At 40.5% G+C, this 27253-nt stretch overlaps 1 protein-coding gene across 10 annotated transcripts in view; it reads left to right on the top strand.

Moving 5' to 3' along the window:
• Window positions 1–27253, top strand: part of Fam135b (family with sequence similarity 135 member B) — a 280335-nt gene that overhangs the window by 220878 nt on the left and 32204 nt on the right. For 9 of the 10 annotated variants that reach the window (XR_004111833.1, XM_031345438.1, XM_031345398.1 and 6 more), the window contains 5 exons: window positions 4560–4713; window positions 7728–7777; window positions 17380–17535; window positions 18266–18339; window positions 25790–25944. Coding sequence is in view for 9 of the 10 variants with exons in the window: in XM_031345438.1 (XP_031201298.1) it covers window positions 4560–4713; window positions 7728–7777; window positions 17380–17535; window positions 18266–18339; window positions 25790–25944 (589 nt within the window). In the remaining variant the exon portion in view is untranslated. Of the gene's footprint in view, window positions 1–729; window positions 829–4559; window positions 4714–7727; window positions 7778–17379; window positions 17536–18265; window positions 18340–25789; window positions 25945–27253 lie in introns of those variants that run through there. The other variant, XM_031345464.1, reaches the window with a different exon arrangement.

Genomic DNA, 27253 nt, shown 5'->3' with positions numbered 1-27253 from the left:
AATGTGTGCTCTTGTGACTTAGTCTTGATCTGATTTGAAAGATTTTCAAGTCACATTGTTATAAAAGAAAACCCCAAACTATTTTAGATCATTTTCTACCTTATGGTCATGTCTCTAGCTGTTGTAAAATATATACTCATGTAGTAAGTGCACACACCTGTACATGTGTGTTTTCTAGAAAGACCTACAATTTTTACTGAACTCTGGAGAATTGCAAATTATTTTTGGTAACACTAAATTTTATTTTCCCTCTTTCTATATCTGTATTCAAATTTTGAAAAGAGAAAGTAGAGTACCTACATTCCCGTAGTACATATTAGAAGTCAAATGAGATCAATATAATGGAGCTGTCTTTAGGTTCATCAAACAGGATTTCTTACTGCTCCATGGCCCTGGGGAGTTTGACATAATCCCTGCTATGCACAAGCTCTGCTAGTCTTTACTCAATATGATAAGAGAGATAACAAACTGAAAACAAAGGCGTGATTCTGACAGCTAGGCAAATGGCACATTCTACTGGTCTGAATTTTATGTCTTGATTCCAACTTTTTAAATTATTCTTTAACAAATCATTTTATTATACTGATATTCTATGACAATATAAGAAACATAATTAAGGGTATATAGCATTTATACCAGGCAAGCAATAACTAGAACACTTTTATTTTTTCTCTTCAGTGTTAATGGCAATCTACTTAGCATTCTGTAAGTTCTTTCCAAGATGAGTTACTTTTTACAAGTGTATGCCAAAGTTAAACCAGCACAGTGAGGAGAGAGGCTCACCTGAGGAGAATGGTGGAGATGTAATGGTGGAATATAGACTCAAGGGTATGTAGCCACCCATCCTGGGCCAATCTATTCAATTCTATCCTCTTTAGCTCAGTGTTTCCCTATAGTCTAAGCTAGTTTGCACTGAGGAATTAGTCATCCTTCTATTTGATTCTTCATTTTTCTTATAGATTTTAAACAACACATTGTCCACATGGTATTCTTAACTCTTTGAAAAATGTCAATCAAAATATTTTAAGCCCTTGTTGCAAATCTTTGACAATTTAAGTTACTTTAAAAATCTTAATATTCTTGGAGTGATTTTATTTTGCTATCTTCTTAATTTCCAATTTCATCTACCTTTTCCTACTTCACACTGCAACATGCCTATAAATTACTCTCAAGGTCCCTGTCATCACTGTGTGATGTTTCTGTTCAGTTCAAATTGGAAAGACCAGAAAATATCATAGCATAACACAGTGAATCTCAACCTTCCTAATTCTGTGACTCTTTATACAGTTCTTCATGGTGAAGTGATTCCCCAGTCATAAATTATTTCATTGCTACTTCCTAATTGAAATTTGCTACTGTTATGATTTATAATATAAGTATATGATAGCAGATTATCTGCTATTGGACCTCTGTGAAAGGGTCATTTTACCTCCAAAGGTTCACACTGGTTGAGACCAGTGATAGAAGGCAAAGTTACAGAGCTCAGAAAATAAAGGCATTGGGAAGTAATGTAACTGAAGGTGTTTGTTATAGATATGAGATATATTGCCCAGGTCTTTCCTCAATTCTAAGCAAACCCTTCCATGTTGGGGATTTTTGTAGCCAACTACTCATTGCTTTTCTAGAAATACTTGCTTATCCAAATTCTCATCTCTTTCCCTAGAGTGGCTCATAGTGAAGAGTGTTGATCCCACTATATATGTCATACCCTTACAAGATCAATTTAGCTTGCTTAGTTAGCAACAAGAACAGAGAGTACATACAGTTGAAAGGGTTCTCAAATTTATCCAGTAAACAACTCTGAGTCATTTCCTTCAAATGTTTTCCTTCTCTACCTACAGACCAAGCCAGTTCTTGCTTTCTTTCTCTGTCTCTGTCTCTGTCTCTGTCTCTGTCTCTGTCTCTGTCTCTGTCTCTGTCTCTCTGTCTCTCTGTCTCTCTGTCTCTCTCTCTCTCTCTCTCTCCTCTCTCTCTTTCTTTCTGCTGTCTGTGTGTCTTTCTCTCTCTTTCTTCTTCCTTCCTTCCTTTATTCCTTCCTTTTTAACTTCATTTAATTTTATTTATTTACTTATTCACTTAACATCCTGCTTACTGCCCCCTCCCTGTCACCCCTCCCACAATCCTCCCACCCCCTCCCCTTCTCCTTTGAGAAGGTAGGCATGTCCCTTCATATTCCCCCACCTTGGTACATCAAATCTTGGTGAAGCTAGGTGCTTCCTTTCCCACTGACAAGGCAGCCCAGCTAGAAGAACATATCCCACAGACAGGCAACATCTTTTGGAATATTCCCTGTTACAGTTGTTCAGAGCCCACATGAAGATCAAGCTGCATATCTGCTACATATGTGCAGGGAGGCCTAGATCCAGTCCATTAATATTCTTTGGTAGGTGGTTCAGATTCTGAGAGCCCCAAAAGTTCAGGTTAGTTGACTCTGTTGCTCTTCCTGTGGCGTTCTTATCCCATGATGGGCCTTCAATCCTTTCTCCTATTCTTCCATAAGAATCCCAAGCTCTATCCTCTGAGTGTGGGTGTTTTTACTTGTCTGGTCATTTGCTGGGTGAAGCAGGACAACATGCTCCTACCTGCAATATTACATGTTTTTTGTTTGTTTTGTTTGGTTTTTAGAGATACAGTTTCTCTGTGTAGCCTTGGTTGTACTGGATCTTGCTCTGTAGACCAGGCTGGCCTTGAACCCACAGAGACCTGATTACCTCTACCTCTTGGGTGCATACCATCAACTGCCATGTCTGGGTCCATATTTCCACTGTAGCCATGGTCTTGGTTGATGTCCCTGGCCCATATGACCTCCGATAGCCAGACAGATGACCATGATCTCTGTTGCAATCTGAAGCCAGGTTTATGTCCAAGGGCCGTGTTGCCACTATGGGCCTTATAGATGTGAGCAGCCTGCACTGACACCTGAAACCATGTTGATGTCAATGTGGTCTGAGCTATCTCTGAGGACATAATCTGGGTCTGTGGTCCTACTATAGTCAGGGCTATGCTTATGGTCTATACTGTCACCAGAAAGCAGGAGGAAGTCCATGATCAGTGCTCCTGCTAATGGTAAAGAATATAGAAGCTACTTTGGCAATGATGTTGATGACTATAGATGTTCATTTGAGAAAGAGGGACATGGACAGCTTCTGTCACCACACCATTCCTACCACAAGCTTCTACTCTTCAAAAAGAATATCAACCTAGACTCTTAAATGATGAGAACTCTTAAAAAGTGTGATAAAGATGCTGAAGAACAACTTTCCACAGTTGATGGCTGCCAGTGGGGATGCTTGAGGGGAAGGGCTAAGTTCTATTTAAGGGGCATGCTCCAGTGATATTATATAAATATAAATTGGACTTTTTCTTTGTCTGTTGCTTGGGGAGGAGGTCACAAGGGCAAAGGGTTGAAATGCAAAGACATGGGAGGACTGGGAAATGAGTGTGATTTGGGTGTATTAAATGAAATTCTCAATGAAGCAATGAAAATATTATGTTGAGATAAAACCAAACAGAGACTACATAAGATAGGATACTGCCATAATCACCAACCATTCAGACCCACACAATGAAGTGTCCCTCCTCCCAGATGAGTCTTCCCCCCAGATTCTGGCAAGGCAGCATCAGGGAACCATGAAGAACCAGTGCTTGCTTCCATGTGACCAAGGGGGAAGTAGATGAATGCGAAGGAGTGTAACACCACTATATATTCCTACCACTTTTCCAATTCTCTAAATTTCCACTATCCACATCCTACCACATGATTCCTTTTTCTGCTCTTAGAACACATTTCCTTTTTTTTATTTGCTCTAGAATATCTTTCTCTCATAGGTTGGAGAGACAAATTATCTTATTAAAGATACACAAAACTGTCTTGTTTATACTTTTACTTCACTGAGTCCACTGTGGACTTAAGCATTTTCTCTTGGTTGTACAAACCTCATTGTCTTTCTACCAGTTCCACAGCCTCAAGCAAATTTCTCTGTGTAGAGCATTCTGAAACTGTGTTCATATATGAGTTCAGATTGGGCACATCAGCACTAAGTACCCAACTGCATGCTTCCTTACTATTTTATATATGATAGTTTCATCTTCTGTTTGTAGCACAATCTGCTGCTCACACAATAGTCTTTCTAATCTTCCCCACACCCACATAAAGGATTCCACTTCTTTTGTCCCATTACTACTTCTTCTACAGTACATTCTATGAGAACCAAGGAAAGTGACTTCTAAGTTGACAGTAATCACTGGTGACAAAACACGGTGGGGGCATTGTCAGCCTTATCTGCTTCTCATTCGTTATTTTCTACACTTGTTTTTAATATTGCAACTACTGATATCTTAACTTGAACATGGCCCAACAGTGGCATAGCATGACCATGGTTTTTCCAATTTGGAGGGATTCAGAAGAGACTCGGGCAGCTTTCTTCCTGGACTCTTCCTATTTGCTATGAATTAGACCTGAAGCTCAAAATATTCTGTTAGTGTCAAGTGGAGGAGAGGAGTTTTGTGATTCCAGGATGAGGCATAAATTCCTCAGTTTTGTTCTCCTGTCTCTTCAGGGAAGCTTCTATGTTCCCTCAGAGAACTGCATACAGCATGCACACAAGTGGCACCGGGATCTCTGTCTACTGCTCCTTCATGCCTACCAGGGCCTCCGACTCTACTTCCTGGTCATCATGAGAGACATTCCTGAGCTGCCCACCATGGAGCTGGGTAAGGGGATTGGAGCAGAAAAAGTCTCCGTCCAGGAGCTGACATTCCTTGTTGGAGTGTGAATAGAGAACAGGTGGCATGCTTTTGCAAAGGTCATGGTGCGAATGTGATTGGTCATTGAAGCTGTTCTGGGATCTACCTCATTGTATTAAGAGAGACACTTTGGTCTACACTTTGTCTCTGTATTTGCTCTTGTGAGTGTTTTTGTTCTCCTTCTAAGAAGGACCGAAGCACCCACACGTTGGTCTTCCTTCTTATTGAGCTTCATGTGGTCTGTGAATTGTATCCTGGTTATTCGGAGCTTTTGGGCTAATATCAGCTTATCAATGAGTGCATACCATGTGTTTTCTTTTGTGACTGAGTTATCTCACTCAGGATGATATTTTCTTGTTCTATCCATTTGCCTGAGCAGAGACTAAAGGAAAGGCCATGCAGAGACTGTCCCATCTGGGGATTCATCCCATATACAATTACCAAGCCAAAACACTATTGTGGATGCCAAGAAGTGCATGCTGAAAGGAGCCTGATATGGCTATCTCCTGAGAGACCCTGACAGAGTCTTACAAATACAGAGGTGGATGATAGCAGCCAACCATTGGACTGAGTTTGAGGTCCTTAATTGAGGACTTAGAGAAGGGACTGAAGGAGTTGAAAGAGTTTGCAACCCCATGGGAAGAAAAATAATATCAACCAACCAGAGCCCACAGAACTAAGCCATCAACAAAGGAGTACACATGGCTCTAGCTGTGTATGTAGCAGAGGATGGCCTTGTCATACACCAATGGAAGGAGAGGCTCTTGGTCCTATGAAGACTCAATAGATAAATGCCCCAATGTAGGGGAGTCGAGGGCAGGAAAGTGGGAGTGGGTAGGTGGAGGAACACCCTTATAGAAGCAGGGGAGGGAGGATGTGATAGTGTGTTTCTGGGAGGGAGGGAAACTGGGAAAGGTGATAACATTTGACATGTAAATAAAGAAAATATCCAATAAAAATGAATATATGGTTCATATTAAAAAAAGAGAGAGAAACATTTTGGAAGGACAAATGGAGTGAGAATATATATAAGTACTCTAAGATACCCACTCATTTATTTCTGTACCAAATATTTCTTAAAATACCTACCATATACCTGGCATCCTATTTAATAATGTTCAGCTCCTTTTGTTAGAAATAATCTTAGTACCACAGAAAGGAACACACAAACAAAGACAATGTATCTCCAAAAGAAAATTATTTTTACAAAATGGTTGTACCAGAACCCAAACTGGACTAGAGGCATACCAGGGCCACCATGGCTCCTGTATTTCATCACTGAAATAGGTAGAGAGTGAATCTTGCATTATTGGTGAGAACTCAATTTCATAACCTAAAGTAAAAAATGAGGCATAAAATTACTACATACAGCAATATGTAGCCATGGCAGAAGCATAAAGATTCTGCACTGACTGCCTGGAGTAGGGAAATTCAATCCCCACTCCATCAAAGCATACCATATGTTGAGGTTCCTCTCAAAGTCCTTTGGACCAGAGGCTCAACACAGAGCCCAGGATTCAAGAATAATGCATATTTCAGTGTCTGACTCCCACTGGGTGCATGTCCTCTGTCTTTTCTTCTGTAAAACTTCTGTGAGAACCATCTCATTGTTAATGCCTGTGGCACTGTATTATAAGCAGGCCACATGACAATGTTATATTTACAAGTTGCCCTTTACCCTCAGACTCTGGGGTCTGTGAGATATGGTTACCTCTTGGATTCCTTATTATCTGTCTCTAGTCTGCAGAGCAAAGGAGTGCATTTGGTATTTACACTGGATTTCAGAGCCTCTTGATGTTTAGTTTCATCAGCTATGACAGCGGATAAAGCCAGCACCTAGACTTTGAATCAAGCACTTTTTGACTTGGATTTTTTTCAGAGGCCAATTTTACACAGGTTGTAAAGACACATATTGGAGACTCCGGCTGTGACCCTTTAGTAGAGTACTTTTTTTTGCATACATTGAACCCAAGATTGGACCTACAGCTCCAGAAAAAAACAAAATAAAAAAACAAAATAAATGCAGCATTTAGCAACAGAACCTTTTGTTACTTAAAAAAAAAAATTTATTTACTTAAATATTTTCAACATATTTTTGTTGAGCATCTTCTATACACTGGCCATTGTGCTGGACACTAAGGATATAGTTGTTCAAGAGGAATACAGTCCATTATACTGATGAGTCATGAACCTGAGTTCACTGGTCAGATGGAGGGTCAGCAGGACACAGAAATGCTAAGAGATTGTTCACATTGCCCTGTGTAGTATAACTGCATGCAAATGACTCACTTTGGTATTAGGGAACTAGGAGAGATTTCAAGAACTATCAAAACTCTGACGATAAAATCTCAAATAGCTGGAGACCACTGGTTCAGGCTGACAAGCTGGTGAATAGCAAGCTATACTATGTGTAGCCTGGATGGTTATGATGCCCATTGGTGTCATTTTTCCCTGCAGTTGTTTACAGTCTACTCAATTCAGCCATTCCTCTTTCTTGAGCTTCTGACTTTTGGCTCCCAGATGGAGACACAACTCTGTTCTCTATCTGTTAGAAATTATATGTTTGTGAGTCTCTCTCTCTCTCTCTCTCTCTCTCTCTCTCTCTCTCTCTGTGTGTGTGTGTGTGTGTGTGTGTGTGTGTACACATGCACAAGCACATGCATACACATATGCATCTGAAAACACATAAATAAACGTAGACTCATTTTGGGCACATACATTTCTAGACACTAAGGGATCAATTGAACCTTATAATTCCACTCAGAAATCCGTTATGGGTTTCCTTTTGCATTCATTCCATGATGCCAAATGAGGTTGATTCTCTTCAAAGTCTGATTAGGAGAGTCCTTTGGAGTTGCTTTAGTCTCTCTTTCTCTGACTTTCCTATTTAGAGAAGTAAATCTAGGCCTTTTTCTTTAGTTAGCAAGTACAGCCTTTAAGTGGGATCCGTTTAATCATGTGGTCTTTTTCTTCCTTCCCAGAGACCCTTGCTGTTGAAGAAACACTTTCTCAGCTGTGCTCAGAGTTACAGGTAATTACAGTGCAGACCCTGAGTCTGAACAGATGGAAGTACTTACAGTGCTGGACCACTCTGGTCTTGCTGGCCACACAGCATGTCAGTCACTGAAACCACAATTTTCCCCAAAGTGAAAAGGTGAATTCACAGGCACTAATGTGTGGGCATGAGGGATGGGTTTGGCCACAAATCTGCCTATCTGAGGAAAGGGCTGAGAAGCTTCTATGGCATAAGCCAAGAGGGTGTCTGAGTCCAAGCTAGAAAAATGATTGGCAACAACGAAAATAATTTGAACATGTGCAAGAAGGTTCATGGTTTGTTTCCAGACAGCATGTTCAGAAACGACAGCATTAACACTGTATGTGGGTGGAGTCTACAGATGTCAAAAGGTCATGCAGTGAACATTGTGCACACTCAAGTGAAGGGGTTCATGGTTTCAACCCTGTTAAGCAAGACAAAGATATTTTCAGATTCCCCCCAAAAATTAATCATCCCAAATGGACCATAGGTCAAGGCATTGTGGGGAGTGAGTATGTTAGCTTACTGTTTACTCTTAACATTTTATTTTTGGATTTTAGGCTTTAACTAGTGGTAGAGAAGGACTCAAGAAACTTGAAACAGGAAAAAAATAACTTTATACTGGGGACTTGGTTCTAGCTTTGTAAAGCAAACAATAGTTTGAATGTGTTGCACAATGAGTGCAAGTCTTTTGGGTCACCTGCTTTGACTTATAACCCCTGGGACACTTTCCTTGGTAGAGTGGGATTGCCATACTTCAGAAATGAGGGTGAGGACCACTGTCCCTTCAAATGGAGAAGAGTGTAATATTGCAAGAAAGTTGCAAAGTTAACTTGGTGAGTGATGAAGCTCTTCATTGCCAGAAACCAGCCTCAAAACAGACCTTTGTGCCAGTGTGATAAGTTGTTGAATCTTTATGAATCTTGGTTTTCTCATCAGGGGATGTGGAGATGTCTTGGTGAATAAGGTGCTTGTGTCCCAAGCATGAAGAAGACACTTCAGATCTTTAAAACTCACTTGAAAGAATGGGAAGGCCAGACCTGGTAGCTGCCTGTAATGAATGAGATCCTAGGGGAAAGGTGACTAGCTAGACTAATCAGAATTGCCATGCTCGGGGTTCAGGAAGAGATTGTGCCTCAAGAAATAAAGTGGAGAGCCAGTGAGAAAGGTACTTACTCAGTGTCAATTTTGGGTTTCCATAAGCAAAACCATGGATGGGCAACTGTGCACACATTACCCTATAAGCATGCTGACATGTAAACACCACAGACACAGAGATAAAACACATCTGGTTTTCTTTAGTATCTCTTTCTTACAGCTTCAAACACAGCATGGGTCTGGCAGTTACTGTCCAGTATTTAGTGTGCACTGCAGGAAAATCATCATTTTTTTTTTAGTATAGAATAGAGTTTATTAAGAGTATGGGGAGGAGAGTTAAAAGGGTAGTGGAGGCAGAGAAAGGCAGAGAGAGAGGAGAGGGAGAGAAGGAGAGAGAGAGAGAGAGAGAGAGAGAGAGAGAGAGAGAGAGAGAGAAATAAAGAAGTAGGGGCTGGCCATGAGCATGAGCACGTGAAGAGAGGAGGGAAAAGGGGGGAAGGGGTGATAGGACAGAGCAAGAAAGGAAGAGCAAGAGGAAAGGTCATCATTTAATCAACAGAAATTTCTGGAAGATAAGCCTTCTAAGTTCCATGGAGAAGGGAGTTGGGAACAGTCACAGAGTGATTGTATCAGGGATCTAGGACTAGCAGAGGCACCAGTCTCCATGTGGCAGAGTCTTTCACTCCCCAGTACAAAGTTACCCTAGGAAACAAACCTGGTGACAAGAAATAGAGTTTTGACCTATGCCCATGGGGCCTAGTGCAGACAGTGAATGAGAACAATGCCAACCACATTATTTTTGCCACAATTACCATGAGGATCTGGCTGGGCATTCTCTTCTTCACTGCCTAATTTTTAGTAGTGTAGCACTTGTTGTGGTCAATGAGCCAACCACCCCTTTTCTCTTTGGTGTCTTCATGAATGTCTCCTTAGGAACTATGACACCCCTAACTAGGTGAAATTTGATTCATTTGAGTCAACAGTTTTAAGTTCCCATTAATTATGACTACCCACATCAGTTCTGGGAGTTCCCATTAATTATGAGCACCCAGGTCAGTCCTGAGAATGTAGTGGTGACACCTTCCCCCTAGAGCACAAGGTTAGGGAAGGAGTCTAGTCACTCTTGGGCTTTCATTGCTAAACTGCATACACATGTACAAGTGTCTTGACAGGGCTACTGAAAGCAGCAGCAGGACCCCAGATAGTGCATCAGTAATTCTTTTCAAGAGCAAACAAGATTTTAGCAAGCTCTAAAAGGGAAGAGACTACTTTGAAATCAAGGACTGAGAGAAGACCACAGCCTTGTGGTGTTGCACTAGGCCAGTGATAGAGATCTAAACTGGGAAGGTCCTTGGTTCAGGGATACTGGAGGGAGTAGAAACCTGAGCTCTGTGAGGATGAGGTTAACTGAGGCACCAGAGATTGAGGTGAGGCTCCTAATCAAGAAACCTGAATGTACTATTTACCATGTGGCCTGGATGCGTTCTCCACATCACTAGGAGTTATGAAGTAGGAGGATGATGCATCCTTTGGAACATGAACTTCCAACATATATCCATGAGGAATCTTTTCATCTCTATCCATTCTCTGATAGGGAGAATGAATGCATGAATAGGATATCTAACTTCATGCCTGACCAGGTAGTTTCTAACATGTCTCTCTAAAGTCAGCATCAGGTCCCACAGGATAAATGCTCATTCTTACAACATTTTCTATCCTTCAGAAGTAGCTTGTGGAACTATCTTAATTTGACCAACAGCTATGTAATCAAACATTTTAAAGTTAGATCACACTTAATGGCTTATAAAATTCAGAAAACACTTCTAAACATCATCAGTCTATTATAAAAATGGTACAAAGGTCATGAATGAATAGCTAGATTAAGGTTACATAGGTTAAAGTTGGAAAAAAGAGGCCAAGAGTGGAGCTTCTTTGAGTTGAGCTGGGTCAAGTTTAAGCAAGTGGGTATATTCACTATTCTGGGAGCTCCCCAATCCCTGATTTTGAAGTTTCTATATATTAGAAGCATATCTGGGATCCCAAGGAAATTATCACATGGTCCAACTTATTCCAGCAAGGCTAAACATTCCACCTCTGAGGAAGGGTTCATATGCACAACACATCAAGCAGGCAAGCACACACAGTGGGGCCCTATTGTTTTTCTTTTTCTCCTAATGTGAAAGGGTCCTCTTTCTCACTGAGTGGTCAGAACTTGACCTCAATTTTACAGGGCTACATAAGTCAAACCAAAGTGCTGGCAGGCAAAGTACCATTCTGAGGAGACTGTGAAACCATGAATATATATATTGATTCCAAGAAGTGCTGGCCCTGGAGGTATTTGAATTTCTGCCAAATCCCTTCTTCACAATTTTAAATGAAATTTATTATCTATAACCCTTTGATAGAAAAGATAGTACTAATTTCCCACATATGGAAGTACCAGTAAAGAAACATGATTGATTAGTTCCTGGGCACTGGTAATTCATTCTACCTCCAACAGTTCTCCTTCTTTTGATATCTAGGAACAACATATACTTCCTAACCATCAGCTGATTGTCCTGGCAGCACCCTCTAGCCCATAGCTGACTAGAGGCCAGTTAGGTCCACTTATTACATTAGTTAGAAAAGATTTAGTAACAAAAGTCACACACAGTCTTATTGCTATGAGCTTGCCGGGAGTTGAGGTGTTCCTTATCAAGAACTCAAGACTGAAATGTATCTGTGATCTCCAGGGGAAACCTGAGTTGGAAAGTGTGACAGTGGTTTTATCCACAGTTACAATAGTGAGGTTCCCAAGGCAATGTCCTCATAGCACCCAGGGGACAGTGAAGGAGGTGCTCACACACATCCACAGTGGCAAGTGGATACATAGAAGTGGTGCCTCCTCAAAGTTTCTGAAGCACTTGCAGCCATTGGATGAGATTTGCAAACTTGAGAAGGGGCAGTGGCAAACTTCCACTTGATAGTAGTGAATGCTGTGGCCCTGGCCCCTGGGACGCCTTCATATTTGACAATTTGTCAACTCTGGTGACTGCAGTGATTTATGTGAGAGATTTCATTTGAAGGATATAGCTATCAATAACTTTATCAGCCATATTCCACAAGAGACCTATTGTTCACCTCCAGCCCTTGCAGCAGAGTCCCAGACTCTGTGGGAAGGCTTTCTTGATCTTACTGTTTTTTTTCCTCTGACCATCTCATATGTGTATATAAATAATGATATGTATTTTTAACTGTCTAGTACCCTCTTTCATGTCCCCTCCTTCTCTGGCTGAAACTCTTCTTTGCCAGTTCCTCTTTTATTTTCATTCCCTGTGTGTATATGTGTGTTTGTGTGTGTTTATGGTGGATGTATGTGTCCCATTGAATTTTTTTTTTTTTTTTTGAGACAGGGTGTCTCTGTGTAGCCCTGGCTGTCCTAGAACTCACTCTGTAGACCCGGCTGGTCTTGAACTCAGACTGAATCTACATGCCTCAGCCTCCAAAATGCTGAGATTAAAGGCATGTGCCACCACTGCCTGGCATCCCATTGAATTCTAGATAATTCTGATACTACAGGAATTTTTTAACCATGTTTTCTTGCAGAATTTTATTGTGTAAGGAATGCTGAGAGGTGATAGGGTGCAAAGTATTAAGAGTGAAGAGACTGGGTCTTATTCTGCTCCTCACTCATGCTCTTGCTTTTAATGGATGGACTGGCCTGAGGATTGAAGGGTAAAGGGTCCAAATCAGAGTTAGCATCTAGTTAGAGATGAAACAGTGCCACCTCCTGGCAAGTGCTGAGCAGCAGCGAATGTGTTCAACTCCAGCATTGCAACTCAAGCACTGGATGGTTCTAGGTGATTATGACAATGGCAAACTCAGAGGTCTCTAGCAGCAGTGTGCTCCCAGGACATCTTTACTTAGTGTGAGAAACTTACAAATTAAATAAAAATACTGGTCATGTGTTGGCCACTCGGATATGGCAGCCTGGTGAGAAACTGCTTTATTTTGAGATAAATCAGACTCTGCCTACATGCCCAGTGCAAGAGTTGGGGGCGGAGAAGCAAAGGGCAGCAGAGCATGGAGGCATGGAGGTCCTGGCTCTGTCTGGGGAGTTAAAGTATCATCAAGGAACAGGGCAGAGGCTGTCAGACTCCTGGGAGGGAAGAGCGTTCCTCCAGGCAAAGGTGACAGCAGTGTGAAGCACAGGTCACACATGAGTGGGAGCATGTGCATATGTATCAACTGACTGCAGCATGGACATCATGAGATCCAAATACAAATGATAGGCTGGAAGTCTGGGTGGGGAGATGCTGAGGTTCATCCCAGAATAAATGAATCAAATTGCTTAGTATGCCCGCTTGCCAAGACCCTGACGGGTCACACTTGCTGAGTGGTACTGGAAATTATGTTTCCTTGTTAGGGCTGGCTTTGTTTTTTAGTATAGCTACTTAAGATTTTTATAACTTACAAAAGATAGTTTTTTATTCATCCTTATGAACTTTTGGGAATTATTCAACTGTTTAGTAGTTGTTCCTGTAACTGCCCCTTCCTACTGAGAAAAAAACAAAAGCAAAAACAAATTAAGGACTTAGCAAGAATGTGAAGGCTGGGTTTTGTTTTGTCTTGGCCAACTTTCTTGTCAGAGAGCAATCTCATCTGCTTTTCCTGTTACCTTAATAAATCATCCCCATCAAGAGCAACTCAACGGAGAAAGTGTTTATTTTGGCTTATATCTCCAGGAGGCTAGTCATTGCTGTGGAAAGTCACAATAATAAAGCCTTGAAGTCAAGCAGAGGGCAATAAATGCTGGTTATGAATTTCCTGTCTCCTTTTGTACAGTGCAGGATGCTAAGCCCATGGAATGGTGCTGCCCACAGTAGGTAGGCTTTCTTTCCACCTCCATTTACAAAATCAAGATAATCCCAGGCAAGCATATCCAGAGGCCAGTATCCCAGGTAATTCTAGAGTTTACCTAGTTGCCAATTGAAGTTAGGCATCCTAGAGGGTTTGGAAATACCTTGCTTCAAGCTAGGAAGCAACGTTAGATGGTTGATGGTCTGAAAGGATACCCTGATCCAGATGGGGCAGATGAGACAGATGGCTTCATATGTCCTTGATACAGAGGAGCTAACCTTTGAGTTCAAGGAGACAAAGATGATGATAGTGTCTCAGAACTGCCCCTTTTTTCACAAACATGCAGTAATGCACATGTGCATACGCATGCACGCACGCACGCACACACACACAAACACACACACCATTCCATTCACTTTCTGGTTTCCCACAATGTAGCTTACCCTGCAGCACAAAATGAGCATGGAGTAAACAAAGGGAGCAGAGGAGTGATTGTGGTTCGAGTCTAGTTAGTCAAGGTTCTTGGAAGTGGTCGAGGGAGGTAGCTGAATCTTGCTTCAGAGAATATACCTATGAAAGCAGTGGGCCAAGACTGCTGGCTTATTAGCAGGTAAGGCCTATCCCTCACCTGCTGCAAAAAGCCATCCACACCTGTCATGTGTAATTATAGAGGTCCATGTGTCTGCAGTGATAGGAAAGTCCTCCTGTGGCTTAATTAGAAACCTCTGTAACCTCAGATGAAGCTGTTTCTATAATCAACTAGGGAGGAAATAATTCTCCCAAACACTTACTTAATGAATATCTTTCTTTTTCCCTTTTCTCCTCTGATAGTTGAACTCAGAATTCATACTGTGTTTGCCAGTGCCACTCTGGTGGAGGAGGTGCTTGGAGGGCAGGATCTGAAGTCCAGAAAGGCAGGGCCACATGACTGAGGCATGTGGGATCTCACAAGGATGCGATTCCACCTATCTCAGTACTAAAGAATTGCTAAGTTCACAGTATCGATTACTTACCATGATGGAAGTAAGGATGCTGAGAGATTAAACTCAAAATACAGACAAATTCGGACAGTAGCGATAAAACAAGCCACTGTTGCTAGAAGGATCACAGGTAAGGTCTCTGATGGTCCAGGGAACCTGTTCAAGAAAAAGTGGAAAGAGAGGAATGAACCTTAGACTGATAGCATAGAGTAGTGTTGCCACAAGTAAGGAGAAATAGAATTGATTCCCTTGTCATTCCCTGATTGATGACAGAGCATGCTAAAGGGATGAAAAGGACAAGAAAGGGTATTAGAAGATGAGAAGGGAGAACAAGGCATTCCAAAGAGAAGATGCTTTCTGAACAATGTGTTGCAAATAGACAGGCCTATGCATGCTGCATAGGTAGTTCAGCCCAGCTGAGACAATGGAAATTGGTTAAGAGGCATGGTAACCTTAGATAAGGTGGAAGAGATTTCCAGGGGCAAAATAATGCTGAGTGTTGATACAGAGATTGGCTGTCATTAGTAAAGATTCTGGTCAAATAATCTAAATATGAGCTACTTGGATTGCATTGAAAAGCTCCACTTTCCAGTCTGGAGCTTTTTCAGTGATACACCCTGTCTCCCAGATAAACTCCCCTGGATCATTCCTTCTCTGTCTCTGACCACTCATGATGCTATATGCATCTCAGCTGTAAATGGTCTCAAAGGGTACACACACCTTAGATGCTATGTTTAACTGGAGCCTTGTGTCTGGAAGTCACTCATAAAAATGAAGCAGGAATTTCTGAGTTCAAAGAGCTTCACTGTACAGGAAACATCTGGAAACATCCCCTTCATCTCTTACTTTTAGATACATCCCTTCACCTGCTCTGCCTTCATCCAGAATCAAACCCCAGTCCAATAAGCACAATGACTGTGTCTGGGCACAGTTGCTTCCTTTGTGTATTTAGTGAAGTAACAGAGGCATGGTATAATGGAGGGAAAGAGACTGGGTTTGATTTGCTTTGGCTTTGGCTTTGTGACAGCTCTATACCACTTGTCCTGGTATGTACCCCTGTGTGCCATTCTAACTTAATTCATGTCTTTCTTTGGTTGAACATGTTCTTGGGACAAGGAAGAGGACTTCTCATTGCTTGTTGTGTATTGATGAAGCCTGGAGCTCAGTGGGCAGGCTTCTTATTACTCCTCAGCAGAGCATTCTATCTTCTCATTTTCCCACAAGTAAAATTGCACCCTTAGAATGTGATTCTTCCCATTCTAAACCACAGTTAGCTGTTCAACATATTCTTCTCCAAAGTCCTCAGGCCCACTGTAGTCTGACTGGTGCACATTGTAATTAAGGTATCCTGGAATCTCCCTTAAGAAGTGGGAAATGGTGATTAAGAAGATAATGATGGGTCAAAGTCACTGAAAGCCTGCCTAGTGACCTGGCTAATTAAGAATTCTGGGGTTATGAGAACTATATTATCTCTAGAGATATTTTTAGATACATACTGAGGTAGAGCATGTGTTTTCCTGGTTAGATAGTACTTCAGTAAAATCCTGGCTGGGCGAGATTTTGGATCTCTATTAATTCACTGTCAGTTTACTTTCTGTGAAAGGATGGATCTAATATTCTACCTAAAAGATGATTATATGGGTTGAATGTGAAGCATGTATAAAATTTCTAGTCCTCTACCTGGGAAATGATCAGGAATGGTTAAGAGGAGCCATTGTACTTATAAGGCACTGAGTTCAGAGTTTAATCAAGTACAGTAGATTCTAGCACCAAGATCTTCGCTAAGTGTATGGGTCTGAGGGAGGATGCTATTGCTGATTTCCCTTTACTGTAATAGTGGAAAGGCCATCAAGAAGAATCCCACACTTGGGTGCTAATATTTGGGAAAATTGGCTTCTGAGGTGATGAGATTACCAGCCAGACCCTCCCCCATAGCTCCCAGGGACTAAGCCATCAACAAAGGAGTACACATGGCTCCAGCCGCATATGTAGTAGAGGATGGCCTTACCATGCACAATGAGAGGAGAGGTCCTTGGTCCTATGAAGGATAGATAGATGCCCCAGTGTAGGGAAATTGAGGGCGGGGAGGTAGGAGTGGGTGAGTGGGTACAGGAATACCTTCATAAAAGCAGAGGGAGGGAGGATGTGATAGGGGGTTTCTGGGAGTGGGGGAAATTGGGAAAGGGATAACATTTGAAATGTAAATAATGAAAATATTCAATAAAACATAAAAAAATAGAAAGAAGTTGAGGTAGAGAGGTGAAAATGGATAGCAACTGCATATAAAATGTGAGAGCACATATTAGACAAGGAATTTCCGGAAATCTGGAAATAAGTCTCACTTGAAACAGGCATGAAGAGGGAAGACATAGCCTGGGAATAGATAGTGGCTTATCTTGTATGAGACCATGGGATTTGAATGTTAATCTATATACAGAAACTGCCAAACAGCTTACTCTTCTCATTATTGCCTCTCTTAACTCCTACATTCAAAGGGACAGGATTATACAGGTATATATTATACACCATGAGACATGTGCTACAATACTACATGTTATATAATAATGTGATATAAGAACATGTGTGTGAATAGAACAAAACATTTGGTAAAGATCCCATGAGAAGGACCAGAGCATCTCAATAGAGCTGGGCCTTTGGATGACATCTTTTTTACCCCTTCAGATGCTGAACAACCCAGAGAAGATAGCAGAGCAGATCAGTAAGGATCTTGCCTGGCTGGCTTCCCATCTGATGGCTCTGTGGACCCAATTCCTGGACACAGTAACCCTGCACTCCCAAGTGACCACTTATCTCACCCAGGAGCATCACACTTTGAGGGTAAATTGTAAAATGCTCCAAACTCTCAGATTGCATGCTTTTATACTTGAGGAGAAGCTTTGCAAAAGTTGGTTCATTGAGAGGAACAGTGTTGGGCATGGTGCTGTTCTATAGATTTCAACACTGGTCCCACTCAACTGTGAATATACTATCAAACAACTCACTTAGCTACTCAGTCCTATTCTGTCTTTTGTAAAACATCTCCCTTGCCTATGTTTGGTGATAGCTGAACTTATAAAATGGACTATCACAAGTGTCTCAAATCCTTAAGGAAACTATTTTCAAATGCAAAGTGTTGCCCTCACCCTGGCTATAAATATATTCAGCAATGTGGATGTTCTTTCTTTGGGCAAGAGAAACACAGGTCTGAGAATCAGAGTCCAGGAAGCACATACCAAATGCCACTGACTTTAGGAATTCTCTATACTGTATATTTATTTATAATGCCAGCTTGGAGAGATCTCATATTCTATTAGATAGAATAAAACTTAGATATAAAAATAAAGCAGAACAGGACTGAGTTTATAAACACACACTATATTGCTTGGGCTACGAGCTATAAAGATGTGTGTGCAGCTATGGAGGGTGGAAAGTCTCTTGTTCCAGGCCTATGTGCAGGTACAGCTTTCTCTCCATTAAAATGTGATACTTAATCTCCAGACTCTGAAGTTTAGAAAATGGAGGTCGTAGACACTTGAAGAATTGAGCTGTTTAAATTGTCATCCTTCAGGTCCGAAGGTTTTCTGAAGCTTTCTTTTATATGGAGCACCAAAAACTTGCAGTCCTCACCTTTCAGGAAAACTTGTAAGTAATAAATTACATACCCACTTCACCCTATGAAAGTGGCCACCCAAGGCACTCAGCTCTCTTTCTTTGTTCTGACTTCCCTTTCCTTTCATCTCTGGCTGTGAAGTAGACACTATCTTCCCTCTGCACATTCTGTCTACCATCCTGTGCAGGCAAAGAAAGAATTCACAATGGGGAGGTGGAAGCTGCAGGTGGTAGGGAAGGGCAAGAGCCAAAGGTTTCTCTTGTTCCATGCCATTGTGGATCTATAGAGAAAAAAAAATTATAAGATTTTTCTAAGTCTCTGCAGAGTCTGTTCAGAGTCTTCTGCAAAGTGAGTGGAAGCAGGTGGTGTGGCCACGGACTATGTCAGAAAAGCCCTATGATGCAGTAGCTAAAACATATATTTAACAAAAAGCCCATGATCTCTAATCAGAACTGATGCCTTTCTAAAACAGCCTTTTTTCCAGAAAGAACTGAGAAGTATTCCAGAAAGTTAGAGGGGTGATGCAAGGTGAGGCTTCTTAGGTACCCCAGGGAAGATGGGCAGAGACCTCACCGAGATCTTTTGGCCACCAGTATTTTATGTTTGAGTAATCTATTCATGTAAGGAATGATCATGTTTAAGAGGCCACATTGCATTTATCAGAAGAGGCTCATGGAATATTTGTCATGTGTAGGACAGACCTGGAATTCTTTCATCTTTGTCATATAACCCTGGAACTTCCACAGGTTTCATTCTGTATGCAGACCGTAACATTTAATGTTTGCTCTTGGGATCTGAAAGTGAGTAGGACAGCAAGAAAAATGCATCTGCTTGTGAAAATGGCTTGTTCTGACATCACTGAAGTTTTCTACAGGCATATTGATTCACTTACTCTTCATTCATTCATTCATTAATTCATTCATTCATTCATTTCAGCTTCAGGCTAGAACTAGCTGATTAATCCTAAAACTAGTACTAGAAAAAGAAATCTGTCAACATTAAAAATAACCTTGAAGCCTCTGAGCGAAATACAGAACTTAAAACTATAGGCAGAGGAAAGCATTTCTGCCTGTCTCAACAAAACGAGGAAAACTTGGAGCTTGTGTTACATGTGAACCATGTTTCTCAGGGAGTATAAACATAAGTGGAGGGCTAGAGAGAGGGAGCTCATCAGTTAAGTGCACTGACTGTTCTTCTAGAGGTCCTAAGTTCAATTTCTAGCAACCATGCAGAGGTTCACAACCATCTGAAATGGGATCTGATGCCGTCTTCTGGTGTGTCTCAAGACAGCTATAGTCTATTCACACACACACACACACACACACACACACACACACACACACACCAAAAAACAAGACAAAAACAAGAACAACAAAAAGCAAAAAAAAAAAAAAAAAAACCTCAAATAAAAACCATTGCTTGCTTCAGAGGTGGGGTGAGGAATGAAGGAAGGAAGGAAGGAACAAAGGAAGGAAGAAAAAGGAAAGAAAGAAAACACATGGAGGAAAAAGCCACAGGGGTCATTGATCTCTATACTAATTTTCTAACCACTGGGATTAAAGTACCAAAGCACATCTACTTAAAGAAGTGTGGCTCACACATTGAAGGGTCATGCTGGCAGGAAGCCATGGCTGCAAGAGAGTGAGGCAGCTGGTCACATGGCATCTAAGTCAAGAAGAGCAAGAAATGCATGTACTCAGTTCATCTTTATGGCCCATCTTATTCAGTCTAAGACCCCCACTTTTTTGAGGGGATAACATTCAGAGTGTATCTCCCCTCATCAGTGTTGCTTTGGAAAATTGCTCACAGATATGTCCAGAGGTGTGTCTTCTAGGTGATTCTAAAACCAGTTGAATTACAATGAAAATTAACCATCACACTCCCAGCACACTGGTTGGAATGCCACCTATGCAAAGTACTCATAACACAGGGAATCTAGTGATATAAAAAGACTGAGTAATTTAAAAAATTATCTTAACTGGATCTAGCTGTAATTTTATTTTGTCAATTTGTGTCAAATTTAGAATCACCTTGGATGGGAGTATTTTTAACAGATGGTCAAGATTTGGTTGGCCTAAGAGGATATCTAATCCTAAAAGGATTATCTTGATCACAATGATCCATGTGGGAAGATCTGCCTGCCCAATGGATGACACCATTCCCTGGACAGAGCATCCTGTATTATGGAAGAGTTGAGAAAACAAGTTGAGTGCAGAGTGCACTGTGACCTCATTTGTAACTGAACAGTGGCTTTCATCTGCTGCTGTGACTTCTCTGAAATAATGGACAATAACCTAGAAATAAGGTCCAAGTAAATTATTTCTCTCTGAAGCAGCTTTTGGCAGGGAATTTTTACCACAGCAGCAAGAAAGGAAATCTATGAATATATCACTCTTGCTTTCCTTTACTATAAAATGGTTAAAAGTCAAAAATGAAAGGATAAAATGGGAACATCCATACACATGGTAGAAATAGTGCAAGCCACAGACTCTCATGTGTAAATAGTTATGTAAACATAAAAGTTCAGAATACAGGAAGAACAACCCACAAGCCACAAGAAACTCAAGAGGAAGGAAGACCAAAATGTGAACATTTCATTCTTTCTTAAAAGGGGAAACAAAATACCCACAGAAGGAGTTGCAGAGACTAACTATGGAACAGAGACTGAAGAAAGGACAAGTCAGCCTGATATAGCTGTCTCCTGAGAGGCTCTGACAGTACCTGACTAATACAGATGTAGAGACTCACAGCCATCCATTGAACTAAATACAGAGTCCCCAATGAAGGAGTTAGAGAAAGGACCAAAGATGCTGAAGGGTTTGCAGCCCCTTAGGACAAACAAAAATATGAACTAACTAAGTACTCTCAGAGCTCCCAGGGACTCAACCACCAACCAAGGATTATACATAGTGGGACTGATTGTTCTGGCAGCATGTGTATAGTAGAGGATTGCAAAGTCGATCATCAATGGGAAGAGAGGCCATTGGCCCTGTGAAGGTTCTGTGCCCCAGTGTAGGGGAATTCCAGGGCCAATAAGTGGGAGAGGGTGGGGTGGCAAGCATGGGGATGGGGGAGGCAACAGGGTTTTTTTTTTGTTTGTTTTTTTCAAGATAGGGTTTCTCTGTATAGTCCTGGCTGTCCTGGAACTTACTCTGTAGACCAGGCTGGCCTCGAACTCAGAAATCCGCATGCCTCTGCCTCCCAAGTGCTGGGATTAAAGGTGTGCGCCACCACCGCCCGGCTTTTTGTTTGTTTGTTTGTTTGTTTTTTAAGGGGAAACTGGGAAAGGAAAAATCATATGACATGTAAATAAAGAAAATATCTAATAAAAAAAGAACTCTGAAAAAAAAACATAGGTGATGATTGATGAGTGGCCATTAATTGCCTAGGTGAACTGCAGATGCTGTAAACAATAATGCTGACTTGTTGGTTTCCCATTCTACCTGACAAGTAGGGGGCATAAATTCACTCATTCAGGCAGTTACAAGTGTCAATGAAAATAAGCAAGATAAAGGTGTATGAAATGAGGAAGGGCTATATGGCTAGTGTTCTTATAAATGATTAACCACTAGTTACCAGAATCCCCAAACCAATCATTTATTGATTTTTAGTTCTGTGAATTTCCCCCAATTGTATTTCAATTGTTTCTGAGTTATTATGAAGTATGACGCAACATACTTCATACAGACACAGTTTGAACCTGCAAGCCCCAACATCAATTATCTTTTAGGCAAAATTGTGTGTGGATCATGGACTGATTTTAATGAAGTGATGGAAGAAAAAAATTGGGGATGTTACATCTGATCTCAGACTGGGGTTATAGCAACTCAGACTGTGAAAGTTGTTTATGAGGGAGAAAGAGCTTCCACTAATGATCTGAGTTTTAAGAATGTGATAGGCATATGCAGGAACTGGAAGTTAAGAGTGAGGGGCAGGAAAATTAGTCCATGTAGTATCTTATGCATCACAAAATAACTCAGATTCACGAGAATTCCAGCGCATACATTATTAGCCTGAAAACAAAGTTGGACATCAGCATTTCAAATCACATTTGCCTGTTTTAACTTCTTCTTGAGTCTACTTATATGATGCATGCATTCCTGAACCTCTCTCTTAGCTAGTTTCTTAGATGTAAAAGAGATTCCTTCTTTCAGTAAGTATGCATATATTGTTATCTGCATTCCCTATACCATTTCAGTTGTGGGATATTCATCAGTGAAGTAAACAGATAAAATTTCTCTGTAAAAAATGAGTAGACATATTGATCAAATGGTGATGAGAAGAATCTGTTAGTTTAAGAGGAGTTGATACTGATGTGTTTGTCAGAGATGGTCTCCCTGGACACATCACAGAGGAATGGAGGTCTGAATCAGGTTGAAGTTCTCAAGGAGATATGTCCTACATGGTAAATAGATTGGACAACATTTTTAGCGTTCAATTGGCCACCAATATCAACACAAAGCCTCAAGTAGAGAACAAGAGATTCTGCTCAATAGGAAATAAACTGTTGTCCAGCTCATCAGGAACACAGAAAGATTTCATTTCAGAATTAGAAAATTACAGGAATGGTGATAATTGCTGCCAACAGAATGAGTCTTGGGATAGCATATTGAACAGGGACTATGTAAGGCTAGCAGCCACACCTACACATAGGTATACTTTTGTGGGCATTTATAGCTAGGCAGACAAGCTGTGATGGTCAATCACCTGTTCACATGGGAAGTAGAAGTATTATACTCCAACATTAGGACAGAAGATACTAGCAGGCAAAGGCATGGATGAGTTCCTATGTAAAGATCCATCATAGTCTGGCCTGAAAGAGATTTTATGTCATAGATGAATTTTTAACTACCTTTAAGTAGGTTGTGAAATCAGAGAGTATGTTTGGGACAGATCTTTATGGGTGATATTATCTGGGATAGCACAGGAATAGATATAATGTATGATGGGGAGGGGGTGTGTTTGCTTAGGCTTGTCAGTGTACATGGATCTGAGAATGTGTGTTTGTCAGGAAAATGATTGGCCAGCCATCAGGAATAATTTGTGAAACATGTTAATGTGAGATTCAGCCTGGCCTTGTGGCAAGGCTGGGTGTGGCTGGCCCTCTTCTCTGTTTTTGTTTTCAGTGTCTCAGTGATACCCTTCACATGATAAAGAGGAGTACATGGCTGTGGAGAAGGAAGATGCTGTAGAGTCATAGTACTGTGTCATCTGTTATAGTGGGGAAGTTGAGATCTCCCCTCGATTTTCACACTTTCTGTGCTAATAATTGTAACACCATTTAACTTTAAAAAAAAGTAGTTTTAATCAAAATATCATTTCATCACTTTTCCTCTTTTCTTTCCTCCCTCCAGCTACTCCCATTTCCCCTTTGCTTCCTCTCAAATATTTACACACACACACACACACACACACACACACACACACACACACACACACTCATTCCACACACATAATTATCTAAGTACAATCCCACTAAGTCTGTTTAGTGTTGTTTGTATGTCTATGATTTCAGGCCTGACTATATTGTATGGGACAACCAATTAGAAAGCTCATTTCTAGGGGAGACTAATTCTCCCATTTTTAGCAGTCATTAGTTATATGTAGCACATACAACGTAGTTTAATAGTTAAAAGCCATTCCTCCTGGGGTTGGAAAAATAGCTCAGTCAGAAAAATGGCTTCCATGCAAGCAAGAAGACGTGAGTTCAAATACCTAGGCCCCACAGAAAAAGTGAGGTGCCCTGGCAAGCACTTGTAATGCCAGCATTACAGAAGAAGCAATAATCGGATCCTTGGGGTTTATTGAGAAGCCAGTTTAGTTGAATTGGTGAGCTTCATGATCAGGCTGACAAGCTCCACTATCATCTATCTAGAAGCCAGAGTAGAATAGGGTATGACTCAGCCACATCCTAAGATATTGGGACAAGGGGAACAGTTTCATATCTAAAGGCCTGAAACCCTAAAGGGTAGAGGTGCTGCTGTGAGTCTCATGGCCTAAAAATTGGATAACCTGGAATTGTGATGTCAAACAACAAGAGAAAAACAAAGGTATCCTGGTTCTAGGAAGAAAATATGTTCATTCTGCCCATCCATGTTCCTTTCAGCCTATCAGATGAAGCCTGTCTATACTGAAGGTGAGATCAGGCAGGCTTATTACCAGCCCATCTGCCAATGCTTCCTGACTACACCCTTATATACTTACAAGACCATGATGGTATAGTATGTAGGACTGGTTGAAAGAGAATTATATATAAATATACAGATATAATATCTAAATAACTAAATATTCAAAGAGGTGTAAAGTTGCAATAACCTCTGTAGAGCTTTGAATAAAAGGAAAAAAATCCACTTCTCTGACAAAACTGAAAAACAGAAAAAAATAATGTCAACATATATAATCTCTATTGTCATAATTAGCATTTTATGCATATGTTTATATGAAGCATATATACACACATATGCTACAAATCACACATATGTACATTTTAATCTCATTGTACTTCTGTTGACAAAGATGACATGATACTTAGAGAATTTGTTCTGAATCTGAGCAGAGTTACATAGCTACAGTTATTTTAGAGAGGTAGATGGTCCACATGGATGGGAAGGAAGATGAGAGGATCAAGAATTTATATAGGCTGTGACATAAAGAGCCACCATCAGGCAGGCAGGCAGGGACACAGACAGACAGACACATGCTCAATCTTCTCCCAAACCTACAGACCTATAAGTTCTTCTGTTACCTTAGGGGAAAGTGACTGAGTTGTTACATACAAAAATATAAAAATACCAATTAGTTTTTCTTTCATAAGATAATAAGAATTTACCTTCTTTTGAGTAAGTAATTAAAGTAGCATGCCCCTCCCAACTTTTAGATTGTAAAGGGTAATTACTTCGATTCTGTAATCACATTCTTATTGGCAGAATGATGTTTATGTTATGGAGAGAAAATAATAGCTTTTAAAATTGCCCTACTGAGAAATAAAATGTATATCATTCTTCCTGAATTATATTAGCTTACATACCAATAAACTTCAGTAATGTCATAATATTTTTAAAAAGCTACTTCAAGTGGCTCTTAATTCAGTGGTATCAAAATGTGACTCAGACTCTAAGTAGTTTAAAAAGTTAAAGATGGTAGAGTAATCAATGAGTAAATTTAACTTTCTCCTCCAAAGCACTAATTTTAGATCTGTAGCCATTTCTTAGCTAGTCTTTCAGTCACATAGCATTTATTATCTTCCAGGAACTGGCAGATGTAACCTAGTCCACAATCCATTGCATCAATACTTGTACCCGAATCAGTGCCTCAGCAAAGCTGACTACCACACTGGGTATCTTAGATGATGGGAAGGCAGGAGATAGACATTGCCTGCATCTGCTAAAAGCATTGTTAATGCTTTTGGGGGCTTAGAATGCTAAGATTCTGTTGAAATTTTCCAGTCCTGTTTGGTTGATTACCTTTATATGTGTTCCACAGGATACAGACTCACAGCCAGCTGTCTCTGGACATCCGGAACTCAGAGTACCTCACCAGCATGCCTCCATTGCCTGCAGAGTGCCTGGACATTGATGGTGACTGGAACACCCTGCCTGTTATCTTTGAGGACAGATATGTGGACTGCCCTGTCTCAGGTTTGTCTTTCTCTGTTGTTTTGAAAGAATTAGTCTTTCCATGTAAGTACTCATGCGTTAACATTGTTCCACTAGAGCTCTGGTGCTAGCTCTGATGCTCACTCTTTACAACAGTAGGAGTAGTTTGTTGTTGTTGTTTTAATGGAACAGTTAGCATTAATGTCTCTCTGGCCTCTTCTGGGTGAAAATGTTCCTGGTGCTAGTGTTTTTACCTATAGGATAAGATATAGACACAGACATAAACAAACACTGGTTTCCTTGGGGCTTGTGTTTTACCTATAGAATAAGATACAACACAGACAGACAGACACAGACACACAGATATACAGACATATACAGATACACACACAGAGAGACACATACACACCCTAGAACAATCAAAGGTGGTAATGTTCTTTTGTTATTTCAAGTGTATAGTTTTAACTACAGACATTTCTGTTTTTAGCTTTAATGCTACTATGTTAGTGTCTCTTTTGTAGTGGTAAGTATTGTTGATCTATTGAGATGGGTTTTGCTGTATCATTCTAGCTGGCCACTCACTATATAATCCAAGAACCTGTTTAATGCCACAGGCAAGTCAAGGACTTGAGAAAATGAGCTATATAACTTATGAACAAATAACCTGCATCAGGGAGTAAAAAGAACAAGGTTGTACATATTGTTTGTGTACCAGTGTTCAGCATGGCTATACTGTTTGTCAGTGAACTCACAAGTCAACTGCAGAATGATCAGACACAAGTAAAGGAATGTCCCCCTGTCTGTTTTCTCCTGCAACTTGATCATAGAAACCCAACAACCATGAGGAGAAAATCACAAACCCCATGTTGGTAGTTTAATCAAATGGTTTATTTCTTTAATCCTTTAGTATATATATATATATGTATATATATATATATACACACACACATATATACATATATACATATATACATATATACATATATGTGTGTGTGTGTATATATATATATACATATATATACATATATATATGTGTGTGTATACACACATATATATATGTATATATATACATATATATATCTTCAGAAAGGGAGAACTGAGGCATGGACAGAAATATACGTGAAAGACTACATGTCAATAAGCAACCAATCCTAACCCCTCAACTCCAGAGTCCAGGCTCTGCTTTGTTTTCTTCCTGAGGTCGTTTAAGCTAGGTTAGTTTGCTTTTTGCTATTTATAACGGATCAAAATGGCTACATTTCAGAGACTCTGCAGCTGGAGACTTGTAGTCTGGAATCTAGGTGATTGTAGGGACAGAATCAGCTTGCAAACATGAATTTGGTTCCCAGTT

Source organism: Mastomys coucha, unplaced genomic scaffold, assembly GCF_008632895.1.
Source record: "Mastomys coucha isolate ucsf_1 unplaced genomic scaffold, UCSF_Mcou_1 pScaffold11, whole genome shotgun sequence".
Lineage (NCBI taxonomy): Eukaryota > Metazoa > Chordata > Mammalia > Rodentia > Muridae > Mastomys > Mastomys coucha.
Note: the sequence above shows the minus strand (reverse complement) of the source record. Positions and strands in the feature narration are given on the sequence as shown.